The 16,880-nt window shown below is 41.2% G+C and overlaps 1 protein-coding gene across 1 annotated transcript in view; it reads left to right on the top strand.

The window, feature by feature from the left end:
- CMTM1 (CKLF like MARVEL transmembrane domain containing 1) overlaps window positions 1–16,880 on the top strand; it is a 23,582-nt gene that overhangs the window by 514 nt on the left and 6,188 nt on the right. Inside the window, exons 2-3 of the mRNA XM_012554161.2 lie at window positions 3,301–3,459; window positions 11,894–11,992. Of these exons, the coding sequence (XP_012409615.2) occupies window positions 3,301–3,459; window positions 11,894–11,992 (258 nt within the window). The remainder of the gene's footprint in view (window positions 1–3,300; window positions 3,460–11,893; window positions 11,993–16,880) is intronic.

Here is a 16,880-nt window from a genome sequence, read left to right as displayed (position 1 = left end):
CCTCCCCTCCATCCCCGCCCCTAAACGCCTCAGCCCTTACTACTAAATTTGACTCTCTTTCTGTCTTGCTTTTGTATTTCTCAGGTTTCCCATCACATAAGTATGGTCCTTTCCAAAACAGTTTTGATTATGTAGAGACATAACTTGTTATTCTTCTGTTCCCAGTGTGCCTAACTGGGGGGTTAAAAGTATTTTTCACTTGATAAGTTGGGTTTGTACAGACAAAGTAGTTGCATGTTTGAATTTCTTATTAATTAGCATGTTGCTAACTGAACTAGCTGGCCAGTCACTGATTAGTATCATTGATTATCCATGATTGATAACTTCAGTTAATTCAATTAAAACAATACTACTGGTCAACTACTTTGCATCCATTAAATTAGCAGAAATAAATTCTGATGATAATATCTAGTGTTGTCAGGTTGTGGTGAAATTTGTACCCTTCTACTCTGCCCGTACCCGTTACCATCGAGTTGGTTCCGATTCATAGTGACCCTATAGGACAGAGTAGAACTGCCCCATAGGGTTTCCACGGAGCAGCTGGTGGAGTCGAACTGCCAACCTTTTGGTTAGCAGCCCAGCTCTTAACTATGAACCAGCAGGGCTTTCTACTCTGCTGGTGGCATTTAAACTAGTGTGACAACTGATAATGAGTAATGAGAAAGCCACGTGCCAGATGTTCATGTCTTTTGACCCAACAATTCCATTCCTGGGACTGCTAAGGATATTATGCAAGAGACCAAAATCATTATGCATAAAGATATTCAGTGCAGTACTATTTGAGTAAGGAAATAGGAACAATTTAAAGGCTAGGGATATGGTTTAGAAATCAATGTTCACCAAAGCAGTAGTTTATTATGAAGTTATTAATAATACAAGGAGCTTTGGTGGCACAACAGTTAAGCACTTGGCTGCTTACTGAAAGCATTTGAACCCACCCAGCTGCTCCTGGGGAGAAAGACCTGGCAATCTGCTTCTGTAAAGATGAGAGCCAAGAAAACCCTATGGAACAGTTCTCTGTCACATGGCGTTGCTATGAGTCGGAATTGACTCAATGGCACCTAATAACAACAATAATAATAAAGACCTGAAACATGGGGAATATTTTTTAAAATTCTAAGAAAAGTAAAATATGTATAACTATGATTGCAGCTACATAACAGACACATCTGTGGATGGGACTCGAAGATAATATACAAAAAGGGGAAGCAGCTGTGTTTAAGTGATGGGATTGTGGGTGATTTTTTTTTCCCAAGATTTTTTGTTAACTTTTTTCTAAAGTATGTAAGTAGAGCATATTCATTGTAGGAAAATTAGAAAATATATATAAGAAAAGCCAATATAACACTGATATCAAAACCAGACTGAGTTCAGAAAGAGAAAATAGAGACCTCACTGGTATCAAAGTAAAAAATATATTAGCAGAAAATATTTGGCAATATTTTTTAATTATACCATGAGGAAGAAACATAAAGATGATTCAGTATTAGGACTCTATTAAAATAATCTACCATATTATAACTAAAAGGAGAAAAAATTAATGAGATTACATCAAATAGAGAACACATTTGACAAAATTCAATACCCATTCCTGATTGCAAAAAGAAACCAGTAAAATAGAAATAGATATTTTATTGACATAAAAATAGACATCTCAAACCAAAAGTCAGCATCATACTTAAACATCAGAAGTATTCCCATTAAAATGAGCAAACGGATGTTCACTATCAACACTATTACTCAATATTTTTCTGGAACTACTAGTCATCACAATTAGGAAAAACAGGTAAGAAAATTTGAAAAGAAGAAGCAAAATATATCATTCATTTCTTGCAGCTGATATGATGGTATATCTAAAAAATCCAAGGTCAACTGGAAAACAGTTTAAAACAAGATAGCTAGGAGACTCATTATCGAGTTAATGAATAAACTGAAAGTGTCTCTATAAACAAATGACCAGTTAAAATAGAAGAAAATATTTCTCTTTACAACAGCAATTAAAATGAAAAAAATATGAAATTAAGTAAATATGAAAGATCTACATAAAGAAGGTTTTAAAATTCTAAATGATATAAAAATCCACTAAAATAACTGGAAAGACGATTATTCTTGAATAGTAAACATATTTTGTAATCTTTCCAAATTAATCTATAAATTAAATATAAACCTGATTAAAATACCAACAGGCTTAGTTTAGGGAATTTAACCAAAACAAACACGGGAGGCAGTCTTAGAATAAATAATGAGAAGAGAAGCACATCAAACAATAACAATATAAAGTGAAATGCCTGTAATTTAAAAGGTACTAGAGAAGAAATTGGCAACTTAATGGAAGAGGACTCAAGAGACCCCAAAACCGGTTCACTGTACAGTAGAGGTTGGTATATACAAATAGTGAATGATGTCGGGCTAACCAGTGGCTGTTTGCAAAAATATAAAGCTGGAGCTCTCCCTCAATCGTTCCATTAAAATCAATTTCAGAGAGATGAAAGATTTAAAATGGAATGTGTTTAAGCAGGACACAAAACATAAATTTGATGTCAAAAAGATTTCAAACCAAAAAAAAAAAAAAGATTTTAAACTGAAAAAAAGCCACAATTAAGTCAAAAGACAAAGGACAAAGGGGAGAAATATTTACAATATATGACTGCCACATCGTTCTCCCACAGAGCAGCTAGTGGGTTTGAACTGCTGACCTTTTGGTTAGCAGCCAAGCACTTAACTACTGCTCCACCAGGGCTCCTAAGAAAAGTATACACTGTAATTATTGTCTTCTGAATAGTCCACACTGTTAATACTTCAACACTGTAACAAATACTATTACACATGGTCAGGGTAACCAAGTTCTGGTGAAGCAGATGTTTTTGCCAATAGAAAGCAATTTTTTAAGAAAATGAATATAATAAACTATTTTAAATTAAAACTCTATAGACGTGATGATTCCAAAAATACCAGCAATACCTTTACATTGATAAATAAGAGGCTATTTTCCCTTTATATGTATATACATATATACACGTGTGTGGGTATGTACTGTGTGTATTCTGCATGAAATATAAACTAAGGTTGGGCTGAGGAAGGAGAAAGAAAATGCTATTTTTTACCTTTCTGTACTGTGTGCATTTTTACTGTGCACATGTATTATTTTCTAAAAATACAAGAAATTTTAAAAACAAAATGTATGTGCAAAACAACACAGGCAATTGCAACACAGATTTATATTCTGACAATTTACATATATATATATTTGTAAATAACATTAAATGTGCACTAAAACAAATCCTGTCTCTTTTATTGCAGGGTATTATCATAGGAGCATTAGCCTGTTTCATCCATGTCCAAGCCCATGAGTCGTTCATAGCAATCACAGTTCTGGAAACCTGCATCGTCATTTTTTTTATTCTAACATATATGATAGCCCTGCACCACTTGCTGACTTGTTTACATTGGCCCTTACTTGTAAGTGTTCGTTTTCATAATTCGAATATAAGCCTTTCCCTCAATCCTAAAGGTTCTCCTCAAAGTGAAACAACAGAGCTCTCTCTCTCTGGACAAGGACATAACCGAGCTGTGACAGTTAGGAGTTGTCCTGTCCCTTGGGGAGAAAATAGCCTAACACCCAGAATGAGTCCTTGAAGTGCACTGTCCTCAGGACAACCAAGGCGAACTCCCATTTCCAGCTCAGAGTATAAAGCCCATCTCACCGTGGCACGTGGTACTTTTCATCTTGCCCTAAATAATATTTCAATTAGTATATTCAGTAGGTAAACACACTTCTCACCCATGGCTTGTAAAACAGTGCATGCTTCTACTTTGCAAACATCCACCCCAAAAGCAAGAGTCAATATGACAGAGTTGTAGAAAAATTGCCACCCATACCTTGAAAAGTTGTAAGAGTCAACCTTTTTGTGTTGGTTGAGGGTCCTTACTCCCAAAGGGCTGCCATATGGTGGAGCACACAGGAAAAGACACTGCACAGCCTCCTGCAGTAGCCATTTCCAGAATTTCACATTCTTTACCAATTGAGGAAACCCTCGTGGCATAGCGGTTAAGCACTACAGCTGCTAACCAAAGGGTTGGCAGTTTGAATCTGCCAGGAGCTCCTTGGAAACTCTACGGGGCAGTCCTACTCTGTCCTATACAGTCACTATGAGTCGGAATCAACTTGAGGGCAACGGGTGTTTTTTTAACCACTTGAAAAATTCCCAAAGCAAATCCCTTGGGTCTCAGATAAAGCCTGTTTATTCTGGAGCCTGCAGATCTGTATCCTCCACGGACTAGAGAGGCAGTTCGGCTGCGTAGTTAGGAGCATGGGTTTTGTCCAGAGACAGACATGGGATCCAGTTACTGGTCCTGTCCCTTTACTAGCCATGTGACCTTTTCCTCCTCTGCATTTCATAGATGGGGAAACGAGGCTTAACGGTCACATGGCCTTTGGTCAACTCTGATAACCAACTTCCCTTGCTGCCTCTGCCCTTGGAAGGGAGCGTTCTCCTTTCTTTGGATGACTATGGGAGCCCAAAGGGTGAAACAGATGCTCAGAGGGCCTTGCCTTTTTCTTGCTACTGTCCTCCAGGGCCAGGGCCTGGCACAGAACATGGATATGCCTGGTGAGCTCCTAGGAGCTTCACAGTATGGCATCTCTGTCTCACCAAGAAGGTTGCCCAGTTATTCTGATACTCAAGTACCTAGCAGTACACACACTAAGCATCCCCACAGTCAATCAAATGGTGAGTGATCTATTTGACTTGGAAGTCTTTGAAAAATGCCCATCAAAATAGGGCCCAAACTGTGTTCTCTTCCCCTATGTAGTCCCTTCCTTTCTACTCTGCCCTTTCAGACTCCATGAGATGGAGGACACGTGCATAGAATTTTGCTCAGCGAGGCAAGTAGCTACCACTGGGTGGTAGTGGGGAGGCCTTGGTATGGCAGGCCATGCACTAGTTGAGTGAGAGCATTGGTGCCTGGGAGGTGACTATTTGGCACTTGAGTGTGTAGACTTGGAGACCTGAGCATCAAGCTGCAAGAAACTCCTGGGACCTTATCAAGAGGTCAGAGTGGGAAGCCACAGAACATACCGCCTGCATAATCCTGGAACTGTTTCAGTGCTCGCTCAGGATGGAGATGTCCAGTGTGCTCAGCTGCCACTGCCTTTCATCTTTTTTCTCCAGACAAGATGGTTTGGTGCTCAGGAGGTGTAGGATTCAGGTGAGCAGTACTGATTTCCTTCAAGGCTCACCCCAAGGATAGCATCCCCTACTCCCATTCTTGTTTGACAAAGGGGTGAGGGCCAGGGTCCCACCAGGGAAGGAGATGGAAAGTCCGATAAATCTGGGCTTCAGACCCTCATAGGGCAGCCTCAAAGAGTACTGACCTCAGACACAGTGACCTGCTGAGACCTGTGGGTTCTAGGACCACATTGGGCAGTTATGGCAGGACCATCTCCGGGCAGATGATGGAGCTTGGGCTTGAGGACTCACACCCCAGGCTCTGAGTTGTGGCTGCCCGCTTCTGTGAAGGCTGTGCTGGCACCCTGACAGTAGGAGCCCTGACACTACTAAGGAGGGTGTGGGTCCAGCTCTCAGCCCCTGTCCTGACTCTACGTCAGCGTTAGCAAGAGGACAAATTTCCACACGCCACCCATGGTGGAGCCACTGTCTTCATTTTTAAGGTTAGCAACTTTACCCACCCAGGTCCAGGGTCAAAAGAAGCCCTGGTAGTGCAAGCAGTTAAGTGCTCAGCTGCTAACTGAAAGGGTGGTAGTTCAAACCCACCCAGCAGCTTCACAGGAGAAAGACCTGGTGATCTGCTCCCATAAAGATTACAGCCCTATGGGGCAGTTCTACTCCATCATATGGGGTCACTGTGAGTCAATATCAACTCAACAGCATCTAACAACAACAGTCTAGGGTCATCTGCCAACATGCCCAAGAAACTCGTTGCCGTTGAGTCGATTTCAACTCATAGCAACTCTATAGGACAGAGTAGAACTGCCCTATGGGGTTTCCAAGGCTGTAATCTTTACAGAAGTGGACTGCCACATTGTTCTCCCACAGAGCAGCTAGTGGGTTTGAACTGCTAACCTTTTGGTTAGCAGCCAAGTGCTTAACTACTGCTCCACCAGGGCTCCTAAGAAAAGTATACACTGTAATTATTGTCTTCTGAATAGTCCACACTGTTCATACTTCTACACTGTAACAAATACTATCACGCGTGGTCAGGGTAACTTGAGTTCTGGTGAAGCAGATGTTTTTGCCAATAGAAAGCAATTTTTTAAGAAAATGAATATAATAAACTATATTTTAAACTAAAACTCTATAGACATGATAATTCCAAAAATACCAGCAATACGTTTACATTGATAAACAAGAGGCTTTAGAATGTCCCACTTCAAATAAGATTAATGAAAAACAACAGTTCTGGTGGTTTCCAATCAGGCTTTGCCATGTGTTCAGCCAACTCCAGGCATGAGCAAAACCAATGAAACAAATAGTAAATATTTACTTTTTTTCCTAATATTCAGTGAGTTTTAAAAATAAGCATTCACCATTAAAATATCTCTTTCCTTCCAACTTATAATTCTATACAATTTTGTGTATCTCAGAGAACAGTTGGGAAGAACAATGGGAAAATAATAGTCAAGCAACAACCCATCTCTCATTTTAGTCAGAGGAGACTACTTGAGTCAGTGGGGTATTTAGTGGAGGAAAGAAAAGGATGATCAGTAAGGACAACTAATGGGACACATTTATGGGGAAACTCAGAGTCCTATCATACATGGCAAGGCTCAGCTGCAATTGTACCCCAGGCATCAGGGAGAACATAGCTCTCTCTCTGTCCAGATGAGGCCAACAAGAGGGTCTGTGCCCAAGGCCAAAGGAGGGAGGTGGGTCAGAAACGAGGCCTCAGGCACTCAAGTCAGATTGCTGGGGGCATATCTACTTACTGGCTGAGCAACCCTGGGCCTGTTGCTTACCCATCTGTAAAGTGGGGAGAATGAGAATTTGTTGTGAGAATCAAATGAGATGATGTATTAATACCTTGGCACAGTGTATGACCCGTAGTAAGTGCTCCAGAAAGGTGAGCTTTAGTAGAAATGTTAGGTACAAGGCAAACCTTAACTCCAAAGGACAGTTCCAGAGATCAGTTCCTTGGCAGTGAGGACCAGAGTAAACTATAATGTCTAGTAGTCCAGTGAGGAGACAGAATCATGACAGCCAGTTCAAGATCAGCTAAGTCTGGTGGGTTTATGATTATTATCATTATTAATGTGCTTTCATTCAAATTCTCAATGATCTATGACCACAGCTAATGAATTTTGATTTCTAAAAGTTTACATTCTGCTTCTTAGTTGTAAAAGTCATTCACATCTTTCAATATCTTAGTGTACACAGTCCTCAGGTATTAAGCTTCCTGTAGACTTGCAACCTGCTGTACCTGCCCTAGTCAGCCCTGCCCACTGTGGGCAGACCTTCAGTATGGTGTGACCTGCAGAACCCAGCTAGGGCTTACTGCCAACCCCCACCTGCCCTGCTCCATGTCACCCTTCCACTGTTACCTACCAGGCACCTAAACAGTAGACATTAGTGCCCTTCCAAGAGGCAAGCTGCATTCCACAGTAGGTTCGTTGCTTGCTCACCAACCTCAACAGGAAGAATACTGGTGTTTGCACAAAGTTTATTAACTGTGCATATTTTGAGGGTATATATCACGAAGCTATATTCTGATGCACTCCCACTACCCAATAGATGCCAGGTACCTTATCAGATGCTTTCAGACCCACTATGCCATTTAATCCTAAACCCAGTCATTGTCCCCATGTTAAAAATTAGCAAGTTGGCATGGAAGGGTGACAACCCATGCCTCAGGTCACACATCTACAAGTTGGCAGAGCAAAAGAGGTAATCAACAAAAAACACTCTCACCTTATTTTTTCCATGCCATTTTGACCCTCCATAACCGATTTTACAGAAAATGCCAAAAATGGATGCTGTACTTCCAGCCTCTTCAGTTGTTCCTAACAGAAATCCCTGGGTGGCACCAACACTTAAGTACTCAGCTGCTAACCAAGAAGTTGGAGGTTCGAGTCCACCCAGAGGTACCTGGGAAGGCCTGGTGATCTACTTCCAAAAATTCAGCTATTGAAAACCCTATGGAGCACAATTCTACTCTGATACATATGGGGTCGCCATGAGTTGTAATTGACTTGATGGCAACTGGTTTTATATGGGAGGCAACAGTTAGTTGAGTTCTGACTCCACTCCTTAGCAGTTATTCAATCTTAGGCAACTTCACAAACTTCTCAAAGCCTCCATTTCACCCTCTCTGAAATGGGGATAACAGCAATACTGACTTTGGAAGATACCGGTGGGATATGCTTGGCACAGTGAAGAGCACCCCTGTTGTTGTTAGGTGCTGTTGAGTTGGTTCCACACATAGAGACCCTATGTACAACAGAAAGAAACACTGCCCGCTCCTGCGCCTTCCTCACAATCATTGCTGAAGCCACTGTGTCAATCCATCTCATTGAAGGTCTTCCTCTTTTTTGATGACCCTCAACTTTACCAAGCATGATGTCCTTCTCCAGGGACTGGTCTCTCCTGATAACACATCCAAGGTGTGTGAAACAAAGTCTCACCATCCTCGCTTCAAAGGAGCATTCTGGCTGTACTTCTTCCAACACAGATTTGTTTGTTCTTCTGGCAGTCCGTGGTATATTCAATATTCTTCACCAACACCATAACTTAAATGCATCAATTCTTCTTCAGTCTTCCTTATTCATTGTCCAGCTTTCACATACACATGAGGTAATTGAAAATACCATGACTTGGGTCAGGCACACCTTAGTCCTCAAAGTCACATCTTTGCTTTTTAACACTTTAAAGACGTCCTTTGCAGCACATTTGCCCAATGCAATGCATCATTTGATTTCTTAACTGCTGTTTCCATGGGCGTTGATTATGGATCCAAGTAAAATGAAATCCTTGACAACTTCAGTATTTTCTCTGTTTATCATGATATTGCTTATTGGTTCAGTTGTGAGGATTTTTGCTTTCTTTATGTTGAGGCGTAAAGACTCAAAGACTGTAGTCTTTGATCTTCATCAGTAAGTGCTTCAAGTCCTCTTCATTTGCAGCAAGCAAGGTTGTGTCACTGCATATCGAAAGTTGTTAATGAGTCTTCCTCCAATCCCGATGCTGCGTTCTTCTTCATACAGTCCAGCTTCTCAGATTATTTGCTCAGCATACAGATTGAATAAGTAAGGTGAGAGGATACAACCCTGGCGAACACCTTTCTTGACTTTATACCATGCAGTATCCCCTTGTTCCGTTCAAACGACTGCCTCTTGGTCTACATACAGATTCCTCATGAGCACAATTAAGTGTTCTGGAATTCCTATTCTTCGCAATGTTATCCATAATTTATGATCCACACAGTCGAATGCCTTTGCATAGTCAATAAAACACAAGCAAACATCTTTCTGGTATTCTCTGCTTTAAGCCAAGATCCATCTGACATCAGCAATGATATCACTCATTCTACTTCCCTTTCTGAATCCACCTTGAATTTCTGGCAGTTCCCTGTCGATGTACTGCTGCAACCATTTTTTAATTATCTTCAGCAAAATTTTCCTTGTGTGTGATATTAATGATATTGTTCAATAATTTCCACATTCTGTTGGATCACTGTTCTTTGGAATGGGTACAAATATGGATCTCTTCCAGTCGGTTGGCCAGGTAGCTGTCTTCCAAATTTCTTGGCATAGACAAATGAGTGTTTCCAGCATTGCAGCCATTTGTTGGTTTGTTGAAACATCCCAGTTGGTATTCTGTCAATTCCTGGAGTCTTGTTTTTCGCCAATGCCTTCAGTGCAGCTTGGACTTCTTCCTTCGATACTATTGGTTCTTGATCATATGTTACCTCCTGCAATGGTTGAACATCAACCCGTTTTTTTGGTACAGTGACTCTATGTATTTCTTCCATCTTCTTTTGATGCTTCCTACGTCGTTCAATATTTCGCCCATAGAATCCTTCAATATTGCAACTCGAAGCTTGAATTTTCTCTTTAGTTCTTTTAGCTTGAGAAATGCTGAGCGTGTTCTTCCCTTTTGGTTTTCTACTGCCAGGTCTTTGCAATTTCATTATAATACTTTACTTTGTTTTCTCAAGCTGCCCTTTGAAATCTTCAGTTTAGCTCTTTTACTTCATCATTTCTTCCATTTGCTTTAGCTACTGTATGTTCAAGAGCAAGTTTTAGAGTCTCTTCTGACATCCAGTTTGGTCTTTTCTTTCTTTCTTGTCTTTTTGATGACCTTTTGCTTTCTTCACATGTGATGTCCTTGATATCATCCCACAACTCACCTGGTCTTTGGTCATTAGTGTTCAATGTGTCAAATCTGTTCCTGAGATGGTCTCTAAATTCAGGTGAAATATATTCAAAGTCGTACTTTGGCTCTCGTGGACTTGTTTCAGGTTCTTCAGCTTCAACTTGAACTTGCATATGAGCAATTAATGGTCTGTTCCACAGTCGGCCCGTGGCCATGTTCTGACTGATGATATTGAGCTCCATCGTCTCTTTCCACACATGTAGTCGATTTGATTCCTGTGTATTCCATCTGGAGAGGTCCATGTGTATAGTCGCTGTTTATGTTGTTGAATAAATGGAATCTCCAACAAATAGGTCACTGGTCTTACAAAATTCTATCATGCAATCTCTGGCATCATTTCTATCACCAAAGCCATATTTTCCAACTAGGGATGCTTCTTCTTTGTTTCCAACTTTTGTATTCCAATCACCAGTAATTATTAATGCATCTTGATTGCATGTTTGATCAATTTCAGACTGCAGAAGTTGGTAAAAATCTTCAGTTTCTTCATCTTTAGCAGCAATTATTATTATATACACTGGGTGGCAGGGGTCCTTGATGTCTTTGGGCTAGTGCACCAGACTGGATGCCACTACCAAGTCAGGCCATCATGACTTAAAGACTTAAAATGCTCAAACTAGGTATCCTATTGTGGTTACATAACCCTGGACTTTTGACTCTCCCCACTAACATGTTGATTCCCTCTCCTAAATTATTGCTCTGCTAGTAAAGCCCAGCCTCCACCAACTCATCCTCACCCTTAATTTCAGTACATAAAGAAGCAGGTTGGGCTGGCAGCTAAAGAACCCAATGTTGAAATCCAAAATGAAGGACACAAAACAGCCTCTAGACGTCGGGACAGACTCAACTCTGGCCATGCCTCAGGAAAGAGCAAAGGTCAACAGCACAGCCATTCACACCAAAATGTCAGGCCTGAGCCTCCCATTGGTTTGTGCATTCTTGGGATGTTCAAAACCACAGAAAAGTGCGTGGTCCAACTTCCAGAGTATTGGTTTTACCTGCAGATCTGGGAGTGGAATTAAATCAGTAACTACAGTGTTAATCTAAAATTTTATTCTTATATAAAAACAAGTGTGTTATGAAATAGAATGCTGAATTCACATTAATTTAAAACATAAAACTTCAAAAAAATTGTATTATGGGGGGCCTTTTTGGACTAGGCCCCTACACCTCTAGGTATTTTTATGCTCACGTTCTTCTGCCCTTTAAGAAAAATCTGACAGACAAGTTTGAGAAACAGTGTTGTCAGTTTTTTGCTTTGTTTTGTTTTGTTTTTCTTTAATGAAGTTAAACCCATTTCTGCAGACAAAGTCCTATTCAGGACCTCAAAATCACATACACTCACGCCTCTGAAAGATGTAAGAATTATGCCTCTCAGGTTCTTCTAAATCCAAGTGAATGTTTTTAAAAAGATACCCATTCTTAGATGGGCAATTGACCACTTTAAATGTTTTATGGAATGACATTTTCATGTAAAGTTGAGAATTTTCAATTCTGTGTTACAGGATCTTATCAACAGTATCATTACAGCTGTGTTCCTTTTCATAGTTGCCATCTTGGCGATGCAAGAAAAGAACAGAAGGAAGTTGTTTTATACTGGAGGGGTAAGTACAGGCCTTCGTGACTCCAGTTAAGATCAGGATCCCAAGGCTCTTTGAAAAGGGAAAGTGGCAGGCCACTGTTATTTTATTTCTAGAACAAACTCCCCACAACCACCCCATCTTTCCCTTGCACTGACTTCCTCAGAAGATGTAAAGTTGCACAAGCTAAGATCATGAAAATCTTCATTCTAATACTCATTCTCCAAATAGGTACAAAAAGAAGAGTCTATTAAACCTCTTTTGAGAATCATACATACTTGTTTCTGAAATTTTGGAGCAAAATGTTCTAGTCTAGCAACAGGACTTTGTTTTTTTCTGGACTAGAGAACTGTATTTTAAAGGCAGATGAAAAGAGTGATTGTAAAGGAAAAACGTGCATTGTCAAAACTGACTAGCCTAGCCTATTTGAGAAGGAAGGGAGGAAGGAAGCTACACAAGGTGAAGTGGCCAGTATATGCCTCACACCAGACTAGGCACATTCTAACACTCTTTACAACTCTCATTTTCACAGGTCTGGGAACTGAGGTTAAATGCTTGCCCTGGGCCACAAGCCTGGGACAAAAGGAACTCAAACCCTCATCATATGGAAAAGCACGAGAAATGGCAGATTAAATGTTTGGAAAATGGGGGGAAGGGGTGGCCAGGCTAAACAATGGGGACAGAAATTAATCAAGGAAAAAAGTTTAAATTCTATGAATTCATTCCATAATCAGTAAATATTTATCAATCCCATAGGACTGTGCCAGCCATGATCGCCATGCTGGGAAATGAGTCCCTTCCCTGGGGGAGCTCACAGATTAGCTGGGGCAAGACCTAACTAGGAGAAGTTCATTAAGCAGCCAGAGACTAAGTGACCATAAGAGAAACATACAAGCCAATCAGGTGCGGCCAAGCACTGGGAATCTCGGATGCTGTGGGCTGCTGGTCCCCAACTGCTAGCTCAGCTCTTGAGCCTTCTCCTCCCTGCCTGGGGCTCCCATCCCCAGGTCTCTATCAACTCTTAACTGCATGGCAGCAGCTCCACCCCCTCCCCCCCATCTTCTGCCCTCTACCCCCAGGTCCCGGCCTCCATTCACTTCATGGCCACTGCAGCTGGGCTTTCTGAGTCTCGCACCTGACCTCAACCCTCAGCCCTCACCATCATCCTTTGGGGAGAGTTCCATAACCCATGCCTCTCCAGCCTCAACTCTGCCCCTTCCTTCACTGGCTCTAGGGGTCTTTGCCATACCAGATTCCTAACCCACCTCCCATGCCTGGAGTTCCCCTCTTCCCAGTCGGTGTCCTTGGAAACTCCTTCCTGCCCTTTCAAACACAGCCCAAGAGTTCTTTCCACTTAGAAGCCTTCTCAGGACCCACCCCGTCCTGAACCCTTATGACCAGCGCCCTTCCCTGGTGCCTCAGCATCTGTTGAGGCCACTATTGGTAGCAGGACCCACCACTTCCCAAATCCCCTCTCTTTGCTCTGGGAAAGGCAGAATGGGCCTGCAGCAGCCAGTTAGGCAGACACAAAGCTGGGAAGGAGGGTCAGAGGCAGTGGCATCACTAGGGTCGGTGTCACACAGTTCAGTAACTCATGGCGTCACCCCCTCCCCATAGACCTTCTCTGTACCAGACCATACAGAATACTTAGTAATGTTTTTTGTACTAAGGTTACTGGTAAATTGTAATTCCTGTATATCACTCCTTCTTTTCCTTTAATTACTATTTTGGTCTCAAAAAAGTAATAGATATAGGTTCACAAATACTAATTACTACAATATTGTAGCTAACAAACCAGAAAATTTGATAAAATCAGTGACTATAAAAAACCAGAAGCAGAGGCGGAGCCAAGATGGCAGAGTAATCAGACGCTTCCTGTGGTCCCTCTTACAACAAATACCCAAAAAAACAAGTGAATCGATTATATAGGACAATATAAGAGCCCTGGAAATCAAAGGCAAAGTTGAGGAATTGGACTGAGTGGCAGGGGGAGGGAGAAACAGTTCGGAAGCAGTGAGGAGTTGCCAGACCTGATCCAGCAGGAGGTGGCACCCTTCAGGCCAGATCAGATGGTGTGCACAGTGAGGCAAGTAGTGGCACTCAGGAGGCATTTTCCACACTGGAGAGACCCAGTGGCAGAGAGTCTACTCATGCCTCCAGAACCAGTGAAAAGTGGTGCTCAATTGGCAAAAGATGTCTGACCTACAACATGGATCAAAAAACACCCCCTTTGGGAAAAACCTCTCTCCAATTTAACTGTCCCCTCTCCGCTCTGCACCAGGTCCCTGGCTGTATTCAGTGATTGCCGAGTCCCCTGGGCCAGAAGTAGGACCCATCAGGCACACTGAGCCATTCTCCCAGCCTTGGAGAGGGAACAAGTTAACAAACAAGAATAAATAATCTACCAGCTTCCCTAAGCTGGGAACTTAGGGTAGGCACAGCTACTTTGTCTAGGCACAGACATAAGGGGTCCACGGATTTTGAATGCCTTTCACCCTGCACAGACCTCTGTGGGCCGATTTCAACAGCATAGGCCCTCATTACCACAGTACCACAGAGTATATACCTGAAGCCTAACTTCAACTGTATCAGCTATATGGTGGAGTGGCAGGTTCATGACATTTGACACTGGTCTGCCCATTAAGCAGGGTCCCCACCTACCCACATCAGGGGCTTGAGGACTGGTGGCTCCACACACGCCACCTAGCCACTGGCAACAGAGGTCCAAGAATAAGTGGTGCCTCCCAGTCCTCACAGCCAAAAGCATTGGGTGCCCACAGTACAGCTGCAAAACCCACCCACCTATGTGCTCTAGGGAACAGGGACATGCTATCCTCCCAGACACTCAGGGGCAGCGGTCAGCTCCCTGCCTTACTCAGTGCATGACTCCCTATTGCAGCTGGATACCTGTGCCTACACCAATCACCCATGCCTGTCTAGGACTGTAGGTAAAAGCCTGCACCACACACTTGGTGACTGACTACCTGGACACCTGAGCTGAATCCATACAAGAAAAGTAAACTGACTCCTGGGCTCACATACCTAGTAACAGATCTAACCACCTGGTGACAGGATGTTAGAGCTTCAGAGGTGCCAAATATCAAACTAGCTCACACTAGCAGCTTATTTGGGCATATCAAAACGAAAGAAAACAAGAAGATAGGACACAGTAAGCAAACATAAAATAAATAAATAATTTAGTAATGGCTCAGAGACAACAGTCAATATAAAATCACATAAAGAGGCAGACCAGGATGGCTTCAGCAAGCTCCCAAAACAAAGCATCAAGAAATTTCCCGGAGGAAGAGAACTTCCTGGAATTACCAGAGATAGAATACAAAAGATTAATATACACAACTCTTCAAGAGATCAGGAAGGAGATCAATCAAAATGCAGAACAAGCCAAGGAACACACAGACAAAGCAATAAAGCAACTTCAGAAGATTACAGAAGAGCATAATGACAAATCTAACAGGCTGCAAGAATCCATAGAGACAGCAATCAGAATTCCAGAAGATTAACAAAAAAATTTCAGAATTAGACAACTCAATAGAAAGTTATAGAAGCAGAATTGAGGCAATGGAAGTCAGAATTAGAGAGATTGAAGATAAAGCACTTGACATCAACTTATTTGAGGAAAAATCAGACAAAAGAATTTTAAAAAATGAAGAAACCTAAGAATTATGTGGGACTCTATCAAGAGGAATAACCTATGAGTGATTGGAGTACCAGAATGGGGGGATAACAGAAAATACAGAGCCAACTGTTGAAGATTTGTTGGCAGAGAACTTCCCTGATATCATGAATGATGACAAGATATCTATCCAAGATGCTCATTGACCCCCACACAAGCTAGATCCCAAAAGAAAGTCAAAAAAAGATATTATAATCAAACTTGCTAAAACAAAGATACACAGAGAATTTTAAAAGCAGCTAGGGATAAACGAAAAGTCATCTACAAAGGAGAGTCGATAAGACTAAGCTCAGACTACTTAGCAGAAACCATGCAGGCAAGAAGGCAATGAGATGACCTATATAAAGCCTTGAAGGAAAAAAATTGCCAGCCAAGAATTATATATCCAGCAAAACAGTCTCTCAAATATGATGGCGAAATTAGGGCATTTCCAGATAAACAGAAGTTTAGGGAATTTGCAAAAACCAAACCAAAATTACAAGAAATAGTAAAGGCATTCCTCCGGTTATAAAATCAATAACATCAGATAACAATCCAAGGCTAGAACACAGGACAGACCAACAAGATATTAACTCAGATAGGGAAGTCACAAAAATAAATCAAAGCTAAAACACTGAAAATAGGGAAACAGAGACATCAATAGGTAAGAGATGACAACATTAATACAAAAAAGAGGAACTAAAAAAACACAGTCATAGATCTTTCATATGGAAAGGAAGTCAAGGCAATATAAAGAAATAAAAGAGTTGTTTAAACTTAGAAAAATAGGGGTAAATATAAAGGTAACCACAAAGGAAACTAACAATCCTACACATCAAAAAGAAAAACATAAAGACTCAGCAAATACAAAATCAATAACAATGAAAAAGATGAAAAGAAAATACATAAAGAAAAATGACTCAGCACAGAAAATTAAGTGGAACAGAGAAACTATCAACAACACACACAAAAAAGACACCAAAATGACAGCACTAAACTCTTACCTATCAATAATTACACTGAATGTAAATGGACTAAATGCACCAATAAACAGAGAGTGGCAGAATGGATTTGAAAAAAAAACACGATCCGTCTATATGATGCCTACAAGAGACACACTTTAAACTGAAAGACACAAACAAACTAAAACTCAAAGGATGGAAAAAAACATATCAAGCAAACAACACTCAAAAAAGAGCAGGAGTGGCAATATTAATCTCTGACAAAATAGACTTTAAA

The sequence above is a fragment of the Trichechus manatus genome, unplaced genomic scaffold, assembly GCF_000243295.1.
Source record: "Trichechus manatus latirostris isolate Lorelei unplaced genomic scaffold, TriManLat1.0 scaffold00014, whole genome shotgun sequence".
Taxonomy (NCBI): Eukaryota; Metazoa; Chordata; class Mammalia; order Sirenia; family Trichechidae; genus Trichechus; species Trichechus manatus.
This window is presented reverse-complemented; position numbering and strand designations above follow the sequence as displayed.